General features: G+C 41.5%; 1 protein-coding gene across 1 annotated transcript; it reads right to left on the reverse strand.

Annotated features, from left to right (window-relative positions):
• Positions 1-198: 198 nt before the first annotated feature.
• On the reverse strand, positions 199-14987 carry tfr1b (transferrin receptor 1b). The gene is made up of 19 exons (XM_061666377.1): positions 14897-14987; positions 13444-13483; positions 11502-11718; positions 9850-10084; positions 8871-9008; positions 8700-8784; positions 8503-8625; positions 7588-7683; positions 7365-7504; positions 7171-7292; positions 6856-6975; positions 5864-5949; positions 5711-5774; positions 5571-5638; positions 5307-5374; positions 5133-5223; positions 4819-5046; positions 3747-3896; positions 199-2129 (listed from the first exon to the last, which is right to left on the reverse strand). Exons 2-19 carry the CDS (start codon positions 13474-13476, stop codon positions 1917-1919), a joined length of 2277 nt encoding a protein of 758 aa, XP_061522361.1. The 5' UTR covers positions 13477-13483; positions 14897-14987; the 3' UTR covers positions 199-1916.
• Between the last annotated feature and the right edge of the window lie 1519 nt (positions 14988-16506).

Here is a 16506-nt window from a genome sequence, read left to right on the forward strand (position 1 = left end):
TCCCGCTGAAAAGCCCGCTGAGCCTGAGCACTACAATTCAGATTCATCCGCGGCGTACAGCAATTCGGTAGAGGAAAAACGAGTCAGCGATCAAATTACAACCAAAACGAATAAAAAAAAGAAAAAGATTCAACATTTTCATGTAGCACTCGTTAAAGTTGCTTTGTTAAGCAACAAATACGACAAAAAGAGTATGGATGCAAAGCTCAGGGTTTTATTTTAATTTCTTCAACATTGGCCAAACATGGAAACAGTTTTTCTCAAGACAGTGCCAGAAAATCCCCAAATCAAACAAAAAATAGTTTAACTTGTTTATCTCAAGTGAAACAAACAATGGCCTGATGAGACAACTTGCTCATTTATGATAAACCACATGAATAGCTCTGGAAAACAAACCACTGAATAATAATCAGTTTCTCTGATTTTGCCAACCACAAGCATGAATAAAATGACAGTTTTTACTTTATCATCATTTATTTTTTAAACTACTGACAACCCAACAGAAATGAAATTGATGGAAAACTTACTGGAACACTGAATTAATCTGGTCCAAGAGCTAACTGCGGAGGAAAGATGAATTTAAACAACATTTCTATTTTTGCTGCAAGCGTGAAAGATCGTAAGACACTTATACCTGGCGACAGAGGAGAAAATGTATTTGAGAAAGGCAACAGGCCCTACAGAGCTACCACAAAGCAAATCATAATAAATACATTATAAAACTCTGGGAAACACTGTCCCCGACAAGTTGTTCCACCCTTGGAGTGAAATATGAGAGACACTGCTCCCGATAAATACACACGTAAAAAAAAAAAAAAAAAAAGACAAAACGCATGCACTGGTAGGTTAAAAACTACCATCACTTGTTGTCATTATGGGAGACACTGCCCCCGATAATGGGTTTCATTATTATGGGAGTCACTGCCCCCGATAACTCGCACCAACTGCTCCAAAAGTAGACATGAACGGCCAAAATTTGCTCGCCATTCGCCCTGAATGAGCACTTTCGGCTGCTTTATTGAATTGTTTGTACTTCTTAAAAGAGACCTTTTTCTGCTTTAATCGATTTATTGGCCTTGTTTGTGTTCAGCTACATAATGTATGGTCCTTTTTTGTCTACTTTAATTTATGGTCCTTTAAGTTTTGTCTACTTAATGCCTTTTTTTGTTTTGACTATTTAATTAGTAGTCCTTTTTTGAGAATTGACTGCTCTATGTATGGCTTTTTTTTCCCCCCCATTGACTACATTTATGGTCTTCATTTTCTAATTTGAGACTTTCGTCCACTTTAAATTAGGGTCCTTTTTGTTTTTTGAGTGAACCGCTTCACTTAGTTTACACCCTTTTTTCTTTTAAAGTTTTTCTTGTTTAAATTTGTGGCTCTTGTTGCAAATTTGATCAGCTTTACTTCATTTATAGTCTTTTTCAAGATTTATTGTCTTTTTTGGCGCTGTTGTTGTGTCAGCAGCAACAGTTGAGTTTCGAGTTGTTCACGTAGCAGATGCTGCTGTCGGATGAGACAGTATAACCGTCATAATTATGGAAGGCACTGCTTCCGATAATGTCATACAAAAGTATAAATAAGGTCCTCAGTGTTTGGATGACGAGGGGGGTGTGTGTGTGTGTGTGTCAGTAGCATTAAAGGTGGATGGAGATCTAGAGCCCCCAACCCCCCCCCCCAAGAAAAAAGCAAACCGCAATAGGTACACTTAAAATAACCCAAACTGCATTTCCTTCATTCCCGAAAAAAATAGCGGTGCTGCCCCCTTTTGATTTGGAGTGTCAAATACAACTTGTTCCTTTAAAAGGGCGGGACTAAGAGCTGTGATTGACAGCCTTTAAGTGATTTTTTTTTTTTTTTTTTTTTGTCCTGGAAATTTCCTGCCGTTTACACTCACACTTGCCGACACGCACACACTAGACTTGATTGTCGTTTTTCCAGATGTCGCTGACCAGGGCGTTGGCGCACATCTTGATGTTCCAGGTGGCCAAGGCCAGCTGGGTGTGGAGCTGCTGGGGGTCGGCGGTCTCGGCGAGGGCCGCCAACGTGTGCTTGCCTCGGCCCAGCAGGAGGTGGCGGAAGGGGGTGTCCACGGGGGACACGTACGGCGACAGGAGATTGCGCTCCACCTGGCGGAAATGGCAGTTAAATCAGTCAATTCAGTGTCATTCTAGAGTTACTTACTGGATCATACATTTTTGGACTGTTGTATTTTCCGCACTATAAGGCACACTTAAAAGCCTTTAATTTTCTACGCGTTTTAACCCGGTGTGCCTTATGTGTGCACTGAGTTCCAAAATATGTCAATGTTGTCTGATTTTGGTAAGAGCTCCACTTCATTGAGTGTCGGCCCATTTCCCGCCGACATAGGGATGTAATATGTAGACTATGTACGCTGGCTGCGATGAACCAATTAGAGAACATTACGTAAAGCTACGTACAGTACGTACTCTTACCTCCGCCACGCCTCCGGTAGGTATACTGTACTACCGGTATGCTGCTAAACAACATTTGTTTGGCTAAGGACGCCCGAAAATGGCATCAGCGAAGAGACATGCTTACGAGGCACAATTCAAACTATAGGCTATCAGTTACGTGGTTGTAAATGGGAATAGAGCAGCTGCGAGAGAATTCACAATCAAGCACAAGAACAGCCGGGAGAAGGATCACTACAGTGACCATTCGAGTGAAGGCAATAACGACAGCACAAGACATGAAGATCAAACACTTTCAAGGAGGTCCGCCTTCGTGCTTTCATTTTATGAAAAGGCGCCATCTCGCCATCCGCGCAAGGACTACCATGGCGCAGCAACTGCCAAAGAACTCCAACCGCTGGAAATTGGTTGTAAACGGGGCGTTCAAAGTGAAGTTGCGAGCGGCGTGGGAGCGATGGATGAGAGACTGCGAACACACCTTTACTGAGACCAGGAGGCATCGCCGGCGAGTTACGCCACCATATGCGAATGGATTGTGGATGCCTGGGCTAAGGTATCCGCGTTGACTGTTGTCTGAGCTTTCGTGAAAGCCGGCGTCATTGCTCAACAGCCACCCGCCATGTTTGATGACGAAATTGCTCAGCTGTTCAATTCAGATACCGAAGATGAGGACTTCGATGGATTTGTGACAAGAGATTGATTAAAAAAAAAATAATAATAATAATGTGAGTGTATTTTTAAATACGTAGCAGAATAAAGTTCAACCAAACTCACTGTTTTGCTTCCGTTACCTTGTGTTAGCATGCGCCGAATAATACGGTGCGCCTTGTGTATGGCTTAAGTACAGAAATAGAGCCAGTAATTGAGACTGGGCCTTACAATCCGGTGCACCTTATGGTGCGGAAAACACACGTTTATGAATTACATTTTCTTGGAGTTGTTTGGTTTACATGACATTAAAGACCTCTTTGAAAGACCGTGCCAATAAAAGTGATTATCATCATTATTTCCCCCCCCCCAAAATTAGCCTCTCTATATATGAACTTACAATACCCTAAAAAAAAAATATTACCTTTAACCTGGAACCAGAAATGAAAAAAATAAATAAAATTCATCATGCTCAATTCACACACAAAAAACAAATGTCTGCTTTTGCGTTTGAACTATTTTGTTATTCAGGTAATAAAGTATTTTTTACCATGGCAATGACTTTGAATACACCTTTTTAAAGGTGTGTTTTTAATAAAGATTAGATTGTGGTGAGAGAGTGTCTGAATTTCTAATATGAGGTGAGCGAGTGATCCGTCTTACGCTCATGAGCTTCTCGTTGACACGGCGACAGCTGCGCTCGTCGGTCAAGTCGGTGTTCATGATGACCGTGTTCAGGTTGGCCATCGCTCGCGAAAATGAGCCGGACGCGCTGCTCAGCCAGTTGGGGTCCACGTCTTTCAGCTTCCCGCTCTACACAACACGAAGAAATCTGTTTTATTATGTCGTTTTTAACATGCAGCACCATACATATTCGTGAAAAGCGACTTTTTAATTGCTCGCATACTAATATCTACTACCTATCAAGTGTGAAATAACACAATCAAGTAAGTCTGTTATCTGCCTTTTCAGCTACACTAACAATTTTCCAAGCGTGATTCCCAGGCTACATCTAGTGCAGGGATTCTTAAGATGTGCTCGATCAAACCCCTTTTCGAATGTGGTTGAAAAGGAACCGATTGTCTTGCGAAAATGATGTGAGAGTACGAGCAGAGACTTGAACCTCGGTGAACCGAGCATTCCTGAACTTAATGTGTAAGGAAACAGCAAAAGTTACATTGATTTGCAGTAAATTTCCATTGAGCTCGGTGTTGGATTTTGTGTGCAGCTGACAAATTGTTTATTTTGTGCACTGATACAGTATGTGCCTGTTTTGAATTAAAAAATAAAATAAAATAAAATCCCACTTTATTTTTCAAATTACCAAAGGTTCGGGGAAGGCGCGTATGAAATTTGCAGAGTTCAGTACCTCGAACAAGGTTAAGAACCACAGCTCTAGTTGTACATCAAAGAATCACAGAATTTGAATATAATATTACAGTGGCTCTTACTTTTGCTTCTTCTTTTTTTTTTTTTTAGAAAATCCATTATCCATCTGCTGAGTACTATTACGTTGTATTTAACATTTGAGTACAGAACAATACATTTGTATTTACTCTACAGAACTTTGTTTTAAAACTTTTTTTAGGTACAATTTTCCCTTAACTTGTGTATTATTCGAGCACATTACAACCCCCCCCCCCCGGGCAGCCGATTTTTTTTTTTCTTTCTTAAAAAGTTTGAGAATCACTGTTCTATGTAATAGTTGTGGTTATCAGGTAATAAACGCCCTCACTTGGACGAGCTGTTGGACGTGCTTGTAGAGCTGGTAGATGGCTTTGGCGAGGACATTGCGGTACTTGCTCACGTCCAGACCGAGCAGGTGGTTGTGCACCAGGCGGAGGGCCAAGCGGCCAGCCAACTGCGCCGCCTGCGCCGCTGTCTCGCCCGTCTTGTGGATCGTTTTGTAGTTGAGGTGGTCCTTGCTGTCCATGCAGGTGCCGTAGTAAGGGTAGGCCTCCAGCTTTAGGCGTGGGGGGGGGAAATAAATAAAAGTGCTTATCTCAGCGGACATGCTATGTCATGAGGAAATGTGGCCTTCAGACTCACATTGGGAGAGATGAAGTGGAAGGAGATGGAGGGAACACCGGCAACGGCCAAGAAGGGATACGCGGGGTCGTCGATGGACATGGGCCTCAGTCTGCAAACAAACAGTTGACATTTTTATTACTGTACAACCCTCGTGATATCGTGACTTTTTGTCCTCAGGCTGTGCGAACTTACACGTTGGCCTCCCATTGACTGTTTCCCGCCATATCGTACACGGTGCCGTCACCGAGCGGACTCTTCACCTGGGAGTGAAATGACATTTGAAGGCGACAACAGGGAAAATTAACAACCGCTGTAACGATTTGGTATTGAAAGCAAGAATCGCGGTTTTCATATACACGATCCCGTATAGTCTTTGAAATGGCAGAACCGCGACACGACCGGTTCAAGTCGCAGACTCGGATATTCATTTTTGGACGACTCAAGCGGTGACCTCACCTGCTTCATCGTGCTCTCCAGCAGGCTGTAAAGCAGCGGGCTTGCCGAAGCGACAAAGCCACCGCGACCTTGTAACGAGACGCGCGTGGTTAACAGACAACCTTCAAAGTTTATTTTGGGCGTATTGATTTTATACCTACCCATGACCACCCCATCCAGGCTTATGTAGGAGACAAGCTTTCTGTCGATGGAAGACAGATAACCCTAGAACCACAGATTTTTTTTTTTTAACACAATCGCTCAAAATGGTTTATTTTATTTTAAAAAAATAAATAAAATCATTTAGCTTTTACCTCCAGATATTCCGTAGCTCCAACACTTCCGTATTCTCCGGCACTCCAGCTCGCAAACACCAAGCTTCTCCTGGGCCGAACACCATCTGGAAAGAGACGCACAAATTTTTGTCCGTGTGGGGCAATTAAGGGCGTAGAGAGCAGCAGTTTACACAGCATAAGATCAAATAAGAAAAGCACAAGTTAAGAAAAGCAGAAATAAGTCTGAAGGGTGCAATGGAGCAATTTCTAAATAAATGCACAAAAAATACAGCAGCACTATTACGTGCATGTCAGATGTATGGAATAAAAAGCTATTAGCCCTGTCACATAAATTTTTCTGAGACGATATATTTTACCCACAAAAAAACAATATTGTTGTTTTTATGCCTCTGAAATCATGAAAATAAGGCCTGCACTAATTTTTATTTGTATTGTTTTACTTTAAATCAGTATTGTTATTATTATTACTGTTGTTGTTGTTATTAATTTCCTTCCCTGTTTCTCTATTAAAGAATAAAGAGCTGCAAGACTCTGGTTGGTCTGCTGAAGACGAGCCCTTCACCTGTCAATCAAATCTACGTTGACTTTGGTTGTAGTCAACTACTGGCTGAATAACGTGTGCCACTGAGGTTACGCCTAATAAGTCAACAATCCTGTTTGAATTAATTGGAGACTAACACACACAACAGTTCAGAAAAAAGCACTGGCGTTTTACACGACGTGGCCGCGGTGGAGCGAGCTGCTTAGCTCTTTAACTCGCTTGCTCATTAGCTCACAGGCTCGCTTGTTAGCTTGCAGGTTAACGCTTTAGCTCGCGGGCTAGTGAACACAAACTATCGTGTCCATTTTATATATCGAATGAGAAGTTGATATAGTATTTATTGTGAAAGGTCTAACAGGTATGGATAGAGCGAGAAAAAAGAGACTGTAAATAGCTGTAAAGACATTACTGTACTTGACAAAAGCCTGCACATGAAGCAAGATATTCTGTACATTTTCTTGTTGTTTACCTTTCTCCACCAAGTCTTTAAAAGCCTTGGCCAGCTCCATCAGAACCGAGCAACCGACAGCAGCTCGGGCGTAGCCTTTACCCCACGCGTCCCTCTGCGCTCCCAGGACCACGTACTCGTCTGCAGCGCGCACACGCGCACGCGCACGCGCACACACACACACACACACACACACACACACACACACACACACACCTCATTACTTCCACTTCCCTTCCAACATACACTGGACTTGACAGTAGTACAGTTCCCGAAAATACCCATCAGAGAGAAATGCGTCCCAAATCTTTTGTCCGCAAAGAGGCTTGCTCATACCGGGATCGACGAATCCTTCGATTACTCCGAACACATTGTGGATCTCCGTGTTGACCAGCACGTTGTTGACCTCCACGGTGACGTCTTCCACACCTCCCATCTTAGTCGGGCCGCCGATCCTCCTGCAAATGGGCAAAAGGTTCAACGTACAGATTTCGCCCGTTCTCTGGCAACAGAGTGGCCGCTCGGCTTACTCCAGAAGGGTTCTAGCCATGTTGAACGTGACAGTTTGAGCCAGGATGCCGGGGAGGGCGGACGAGCGGGTCGGCGGGAACTGGGTGTGGTTGAAAGAGGGGAACCCTGGGGTGTACGGGTCGCCCGAGCCCAGATGAACCTGACGAGGGGAGGCATAAACGCGGAGTGAGGGCGGCCAGGTTGAGGACGGACACACGCAGAAAGATTTCGAGCGCCACCTACGTGGCCGTAAAGCGCCGTGTCGGCCCTCAAGTCGTAATCTGCTGGGTCGAGGTAGATGAGCACTGCCGAGGCTCCCCGGGCCTCGGCATTGGCCACCTGAAGAAACCGGAAGATACGTTACGAGGAAATGCAGCAGGTGCGTCTCAATAATGAGAATAAAGTGCGAAGACAATGTATTTCAGGAGTTCGATTCCAAAAATGTAACCCATATATTATTATATAGATTCATTAAGCACATAGAAAAATACTTTTCAGAAGGCTAATTCATACCAAATTTCTATAAATAAAAATCATTTGTATTGTTTATGTAATATTCAAATTGTAGCTAGGTTTTTGTTAGCATATAAGATAAAAATCATGCATTTCTGGTCATCTATCTTTGCCAGCAACACATAGTGACAGGCAGAACAATTAACTGCTGTTCCACTCGATTGCAAAAGGTCCAATTAACCTGCGTAATCACCTGTTGCCATTCATACAACGGAATAATTGCATAGTGTTCACTTCACACGGAATAATTTGTGAGTAAATGGACACCGGATTATTATTTCAGTAGATATACTTTGTGACGTGTGGCGTGCTGGAAGATTTTACTAATCTCATATGGGTATTAATTAATAACAGTTTGGAAACACTGGCAAATTATATATATCTATGACTCATAAACCTTTCAGAGTGGCAATTTCAAATTTCTATATTAAAAAAATATTTTGTTTATGTCATATTTACATTTCTTGCAATGGTGATTTTTTTTTTTGGTAGCTGCAATCATGAAAATGATTTAAAAAAAAAAAAAAAAAAAAGACAAATGAAATTTCACCATGTAGTGAATTTATTGAATTATTTATTGGGTAACTTGCACCCTTGTAAAACTTGTACACCTCCTTCCTGTCCGTGAATATGGTCTGAAGTTACCTGTTGGGCAAAGCTGAGGTTTCCCGCTCTCAACAGCAACACACTGCTGTTCACCTCCACGTTGTTCTTCTGGACGGCGTCTAAATCCTCGCGACGGCCGTAAGTGCCGTACACCAGCTTCCCCTAATGAACGCGAGTGTTCGTGTTAAGACTCACAATCCTCCCGTAATTATCGGTAAATTGTCGCCGCCACTCACCTCAACTTTCCCGGTGGCGCTGTATGCGAGATAACCGTCGGGCTTGAAGACGTCGCCGCCGAAAGTGACGACGTTGGGACGTTTGCTGGCAGTGACAAATAAACTCGTTAGCAGGAAATAATACAGAGATGAACACTCTGACATTACAAGCGAAAATAATTCCGAAAGAACCTGTCGGGCTTCTGCAGCTGGACATAGTGGACATCGGTCCAGCCCTCCATGCCGAGCGTCTTGAACTCGTCGGCGATCACGTTGGCCAGTTTGACGTCACCCTCGCTGCCCGCTGAGCGTGTCGGCACGTCGAACGCCCTGCGGAGAGATTTCATTTAAGTTTTTTTTTTTTTATCCACTGTAACGAAACAACATTATCACATTATGTTCAGCAGGCAAGTGTAAAGAGGATTCCAATTATCAAGTTTGAGCTGATCGGATGGAGGAGACACTAGACAGCTGCTCTTCACGCTGCTGCTGATCAGTCAGCTGACTGCGTGGTGACATTGTTGAAGATATTTTACCAAGCGCTACAAGAGTTTCAAGAAGTTGTGAGACAGTCATCTGGAGACACAAAACTGTTAGTATGAGCTCCATCTTCAAAATCACTTTTGCGGTGAGACTAACCCTAACTTGAATTTCTTGATAGATCACTCGAGTTAACAGGGCCACATCAAACTCGGCTAGTGTGCCCGCACCCGTTAGCAAAACAAAGGCAGAATTGTATAGAACATTAAATATGGGGTAAATATGCTACATTAGCGGTGTCTACACCATTCAATACGGAAATAACTGCGAATGGTAGCCAATGGAATTCTTATTGGCGATATTTCAGGCCAACTAAACAACTACTAACAAGTAACATTTCATATTTGTATTATTTATACACTGTTGTTTACTGTTTTGTCGTCATTATTTACTTGGGTTTCATGAATATAAACACAGCCATATCGCCCTTGTGTCACTTGTAATGTACAGTACATAAATTAAAACATTTAATAAAGGCATTAAAATCAGAATTGGCCACTTGGACATACAGTGTAAATCAGGTAGCAAACTGTTACTGATCTACTACGTTTGCTTATCTGCCGAATGATATTGTCCAAGGCCATATCAATGTTGTTCTTGTGCTTCCAAAGCAGATTAGCAAAATGTTTACTTGAGACGCGCGTCGAAAGCCCCGCCGGTGAGTTTGTCGTCGAGGAGCTGGCTGATGTCATTCCAGTTGCGCGGGGCTTCGTCGTGCGCCATCTCGTCTTCGTCGTCACCGTCCTCTCCCTGGTCCACTTTCTGTTTCTCTTGCGCCGGCGCACCCCCCGACACCGTTGACTGATTCAAGCAGCTGACGGGCACCACGCCGGGCTTCTTCGAGGTGAGGGTACCAACTAAGTAGCCTGCAAAAATGTCCTACGGTCAGCTGCGAGCCCGCTACGTTTTCAAAGGGCCAATTAGGACTGAGCGATTCATTGATGTCATCGATTTAGTGTTTTTTTGTACGATAAAAAAAATAATACAAAAATTATTATAATAATAAATCAAATAAAACTATAATCCTAATTTAATTTTCTTCTTAGTGGCTTGCGTACTTCAAAGCGAGCCCTCACGGACGTGCACTGCTTACACAATAATAGCCACTAACACAGAAGCGCTAGTTTACAAAAGAGGCATAGTTTCGTCAGGAATTGGGTACTGGTTAGAGTTTGCAGCATCGGACAATGAGAGGGAGGGGGGGGGAGGGGGGCACAAAAAAAAAATCCAGCTGCAAAGTGTATTAGAAGGCTGCAAGACCAAAAAGGAGAAGCACATTTGCAGCAGCAAATGTTGCTCAGTACACGAGTACAAAGGCCAATTGGTCGCAATTCATATTTAATTTCCTGCCTAGATGGAACAGCCACTTGTGTCCTCCCTAGAACTCTAGTGGGATTCATAGGCATTCTTTGCAGAGGATAAAGAATATAGTATATGATTGAGTACTGTTATAGGAGCAACATGACACAAATTGCCAAGAACGACAGTCTGTCAAAATGCTGCAAAAGTCCAATTGGAACGGAGACTGGAGAAATAGATTTTGTGTTGGGTAAAAAAGAGAAAGGCCTTTTTGGGGGAACGTCCCCCCACCCCCCGGTTTCATCACTACTCAGGAAATCGGGAATAGGGTTCTCCGATTGGCTGTCAAGTTGCAGTTATAAACCACCAATCGTTCAGACGGGCCGAAATTCTGAGTTGTTGTCGTGTCAAAACAAGCTTTTCAAAAGGCATTATTTGCCCTAAAAAGGAGACTCCACGAGTGCAACTGGAACATTATTGGTGAGCAGAGCAGTGTGGGCAGTAAAATAAGTCATGAAATTCAATAATCAATTTGTTTTTTTCCTGAATGTATTTGTTATGGAGGATTTTATAGGCTTTTAAAGTGCTCATTCCATGATTTTTTTTTTACAAAATTCCATCAAGATGGCAGCCACCGGTCACATTGCCTAGTTCTATTGTCTGTCTACATGTTTTGCTGTACTGTTTGTAAATATTTGTTGCCTTAAGCTTGTGCTTTGTGTGCTTTTATGCTGCCCATGTGTGTCCGGAGCACTTTTATAGGAAAATGTGTATGTTACTGCTTTGAGTTACATGTTTTTTGTGGTTTTATTTGAAAAGCTCTGAACTCCCCCCCTTCGCTCTACAATTGCTTGTATGAAAATAGTGCGTCTTAACCATTGTAATACGCTTTATTAAAAAAAATAATTAGCGATTTAATTTAAATATCATATCGCCCAGCCCTCCGGCTGCAGACTCACAACATTTTCAAACGCGTGTTCCTACCAACTACGAAGACGACCATGAAGCCTAGCACCAGCAGGCAGAAGATGCGCTTGCCGCCGCCACCCTGAGGTGCCGGTCGGAAGCTGGGAGAGCCCTCCCCCTGCCCGGCCTCCGCCTGCTCGCCGCCGTCGTCGTCGTCGGAAAGCTTCATCTCCACGTGCCGGTTGGCCTCCTCGTTGAGCTGCAAGGTGAACCTGCGGTACTGGACGCTTTTGATCTGAAGGAAGGAGGAAGTGTCATCAGCCAGGGCACAAATGTCATCCAGCAACTCTGGTTACAGACTCTCCCTGCCACGTTGCAAAAAATTTTCCTTGACGGTAATGGAAAAAAATGCCACTGAAGATTCTACGAGGCAAACTTTTGTGCTCCAGGAGATTTTAAAACACACAAAAGGGATAGGTCAGTCACAGGTTTTTTTTCTTTTTTTTTAATTAGAAATTTCAGATTGAGAAAACTATCCCATATGGGCATGTAATTTTTTTCATCAAATAATTCATTAATTTCATTTGTAATGCTTTTAATTGTGACTAGCCAATTATTAAATGAGATAATACATATTTTATTCTATTTATATAATTTGGTACTTTTAAACAATTTAAATTGTTATTTTTTAATAAAATAGTTTTGGAATTAAAATAGAGAAAATACTTGTAATACAATATTGTACTCATGTTTTGTTAAGATTTGTAAATTATAATTCATTAACAAATTTATAAAATACTAACATGTTAATTGTATGTCAAATTGTTTATTTTATTTACTATAAAGAAATGAACCAATTATACACATGAATGCAGGAAAACAAATATTTTGATTAAACAATTTTGGGGGGGGGGGGGGGGGTGAATTTATCAATTCAAGAGATATTACAGGAAGGTTGATAATGCAAATTTAAAGTATGTGCACTGGGCCGCATGTGGACCCAAGACTATAACGTTTAAGCTGTAATGACAAAATATAGTCTATATTATTTTATTATCCAATAGTTTCAGCGAAAGTTTTATGACTTCAATAGGTCTTAGTTCTTGTGACTTTTTCCAAATGTAGCTAGTTTTTTTTTGTCTTCCCTCATCCTGTCTCAGTGGCTCTAGCAGCCTCTCTTTTCTCTCAAGGACAAGATAACTGTGTGAATAGGCCTTTCTTCTTTGACTCCACATCTCCCTCCCATTTTAGCTCAACTGTGTGTTTGTCTTCCATGTTCTTCAGCCAAGGAGAGGCGCAAGCAGCCATAAGCAAGGCCTCGCTCTGTGTCTGTCTCTTTGCAAAGGACTTCATGAAACTGAACTAATTTAATAAAATGAATTAAAAATACAAGATTGCTCCCTGATTAAATTCCAAAACCAAGCCCAGAAATAAACATTCTGCAATGATTAATACACCAGATATAATGAAGCTCTTCCATCCCCAAAAACGTATTTTCAAGGAATGCCATTTTCATCAATATTTCAAACTGGAATATTACAAAATAAAAAAAATAATGTAATTTCCAACATTTGTGATGCAAAATTTACATGAAGCAGATGCAATAACTACACACTGCCATTCCATTGACTGTAGGGACACCCTGTATAAATATTAGTGCTATTCATTGACTTTTCAATCGGGTGGGGGGGGAATATTTCTTGATAAAGATGTCAAATTTGCCATTCACTTGTATTGCTAATCAGAACAAATAGATTTAGTGGTTGAATGTTGTGTTTTGATGATGCAGGATGGTCTCTCTCTTTTTTTTTTTTTTTTTTTTTTTAAAACACATTTGTAAAGAACTGTACACATTATTTAAAGAGCTGACAATATATACAGCATGACCAATCTTATGGCTCAACTTTGTAAAAAAAATAATAATAATAATAATAATTTTCTTGTGTTGCAAACGTTTGTCGATGTTTGCAATAATGGCCTAAAGGTCAAATAAAAAGTTTAGCTGTCAACAAAGACTCACCATGTTGTCGACTGTAGACTTCACTCGATCCATTTTGATTCTGAAAAGCACAAAAACAAAACAATGTGAACCTGCTGCCTTTTCCAAAGACTGAGCTTGTCCAGCACATTGCATATTTATACAAAATCGTACATTCAGACCTCCTCAGTTCACCTTCAGAAACTTATTTTGACTTCAAAGTGAAGATTAAACCTCACAATGGCCTTCTTTGGGTATTTCCACGACAATACACACTCGGCTTGGCAGCGGTGTTTGCATTCGAAACAAATAACCACCTGCGCCTCCTTTTAAGCTCCACTTCCTTCCTCACTGTCAGTTACAAAACCTGATTCCCCGCAGAGAACAAGCACAAAGACTCAAAACTGGTTTATCCGACCCCCCCCCCCACACACACACATAGCTTGTGTGACCTTGCTATCAAAACTGATAACAGTAAGTTTTTATTAAAACTTAAATGTTGCTCATCTTTGTGGTGTACCAGATTCAGTTGCTCCTAAAAATGCAATGCAAGGACACGGACCATTAATTTCCAGCTTTAACTGACAGATGAGCCATGCAATCCTAACAATCATTCACATAATAGATGAGGGAGAGGAAATAAAAGCTAACAACCCAAAGCTTTTGTGTCACGATTTCATTGGACAATCTACCAAGCCACCTATTCAGTGACATAACTTTTTATTATGTAAGAATTGTGAGGCATTGAATGCAAATTATCACATCGATGTAAATTCAACCATTTGCAAACCATTAATTCAATCATCACGGGGAAACCATAACAACACATCAGGTACACAGCATATAAAAATATATGCCTTATAATGGGAGTCAATGAGACAAATTATTCAAATTTTGACTCTGGCAAATGGTCAATTAGCATCTCCTATGTCTAAAAATGTTGAAATTGTATCATAGTGCCCTTTTGAAGTTATACATGTTAAAACTCTCCAGTTAAAATTTCAGCCCGCTAGTCTTTGTTTTTAATTGCTTAGTTTTTTTTATTAAAGGCACCACAGTCAAGAAAAAAGCCATAATTTGTACAGCCTCATGTATCAACAAATTACGGCTATTTCAAAATTAACCAAAAAAAGCCATAACTTGTACTGTGGCCCAAATTGTGTTTTTTTTTTTTTTTTGAGGGGGGGGGGTAAGAATATTACATAAATCACCTTTTTATAGCTAAAACGACGAGTATACGCCAACACGTACGTTAGAGAAGAGGTAAACGTTCTCTTAACATTTTAATTCACGAGACGCCATGGGTTGTTAATATAAAAATACAATTTTGATCCGTTGGTGTGACTCAAGCACGCACATGGCCAGCGTGCGGAAGGATACGTGACATTGCAAAACTCGTTCAATATTCTCCTCTACTGGACCAACGAAATTCACATTGTCACAGTGTCACATTTACAAAAACTACAATTTGTTAAAATTAAGCGTTTTAGCTTACCTTGAGGAACGCCTCCGCTCGGGTCACCACCGTGCGCCTGTTTTGTCCTAGCTAGCGAGTGAGGCCGTGACAGCACTTCCCTATACGTCACGGTTACGCTAACGAATGCCTATCCCGGCATACAGATACACTGCGTTATTAGGAATCCCACTTGCTTTCCTGGCAAGACACGCCCCGCTGCAACATGATTGGCAGCAACATAGCAGAAAGCGCAGGTTACCGCTGCGAGACACATACTACTTTTCCCGTCTGGAAGCAGTAGGACGCGTTCTACCAGGGTACACCAGCCAATCATTATGCAGCGCTGCGTGTCCTGTAGCCAATAATATTGGACCAAGCCGTGTCCTGCCAGGAACATGCGTGGGACTCCTAATAACGCACGTTCGTCGGCGTCTATTTGTAAAAGCCAGATTCGACACGGCAACTCAAGATCCGGTTCAGTCTCATTCTCTTATACACACAACCTAATTATAGTACAAGTATATATTTTTTAATCACAACTCACAATGATAAAATGCTTGCCCACAGCTACGAGACACAACCTGCTTGTAATATTTTATTCTGTATTGTCAGTTTTTAAAACGCATGATTCGACACGGCAACGAAAGAGTCTTGTCAAGTCACAAAAAAATGTCAAAGGGCATGGTACATGAGACAACCCTTGGTTCACTTTCACTTCACTTTCAGGCACCACGAATTGATTTAAAACCATCGATTCGACACGGCAACGAAGGATTCTGATGCGTCACACACAAACGCACATGCCTATGATTATTTCAAAAGCATTTTGTTTTATCATGTGATTTGTTTTATCACAAGTTAAACAACGACAAAAGGCTGTCCAGTTACAAGACACAATCTTTCTTTTCTCTACTTCATTTTCTTTTTCATAGACCACGCTTCCTTCTACGGTGCCGCTTTGAAGACAGAAGAGACATTTACATCATATCATCTGCTTAGTTGGCATCATGTCAGCTCCAAATGAGCTATTTTGTCATAGCTACAGCTTGCCCTGTTCAAGAGCTCACAACGAAAGTGTCGAGCAGAAGATGAATAATGATTGGATAAAAAAAATATCTTTTCAATCAATTACTGCACTGTAAGGCCCTCAAACTGACATATTGTAATCATCGCGAGAATTCAGGACAGTTATGAGGTTTGCGAGTGAGCCCAATGCTGCCTTAAATGGCAGTCGGAGATGCCACAATCCTCAGCGAGCCAAAATGAGTCAGAGACAAAGTGCCTCGCAGAAACGTGTGGATATTCGCTCATTCCACGATCTTCATTTCCACAGCATTAGGCACAATTGCAAAATGGAATGAGATGCAAATACCAAACAAATTCTGCCCTGACATAGGTAGCAATGCGCAATTTCAATTGAGACTGTCAGAGAGACTTTCATTCGACAATATCATGAATATTTTGTGGTTGAACTGTAGTTTGCAGCGGTGTAGAACTCCATCCCACCATACTGACAGCTGTTCCTAAAATGTTGGCTACCTTGTGTAGCTAAACAAAAAGGCCCAAATATGGCGTTAAATGAATGCATAATATGTCATTTATCATGTGCTGAATTCAGATATATCACTTATACAGCTGTGGTATTGAGC

This window comes from Phycodurus eques, chromosome 21 (assembly GCF_024500275.1).
Source record: "Phycodurus eques isolate BA_2022a chromosome 21, UOR_Pequ_1.1, whole genome shotgun sequence".
Lineage (NCBI taxonomy): Eukaryota > Metazoa > Chordata > Actinopteri > Syngnathiformes > Syngnathidae > Phycodurus > Phycodurus eques.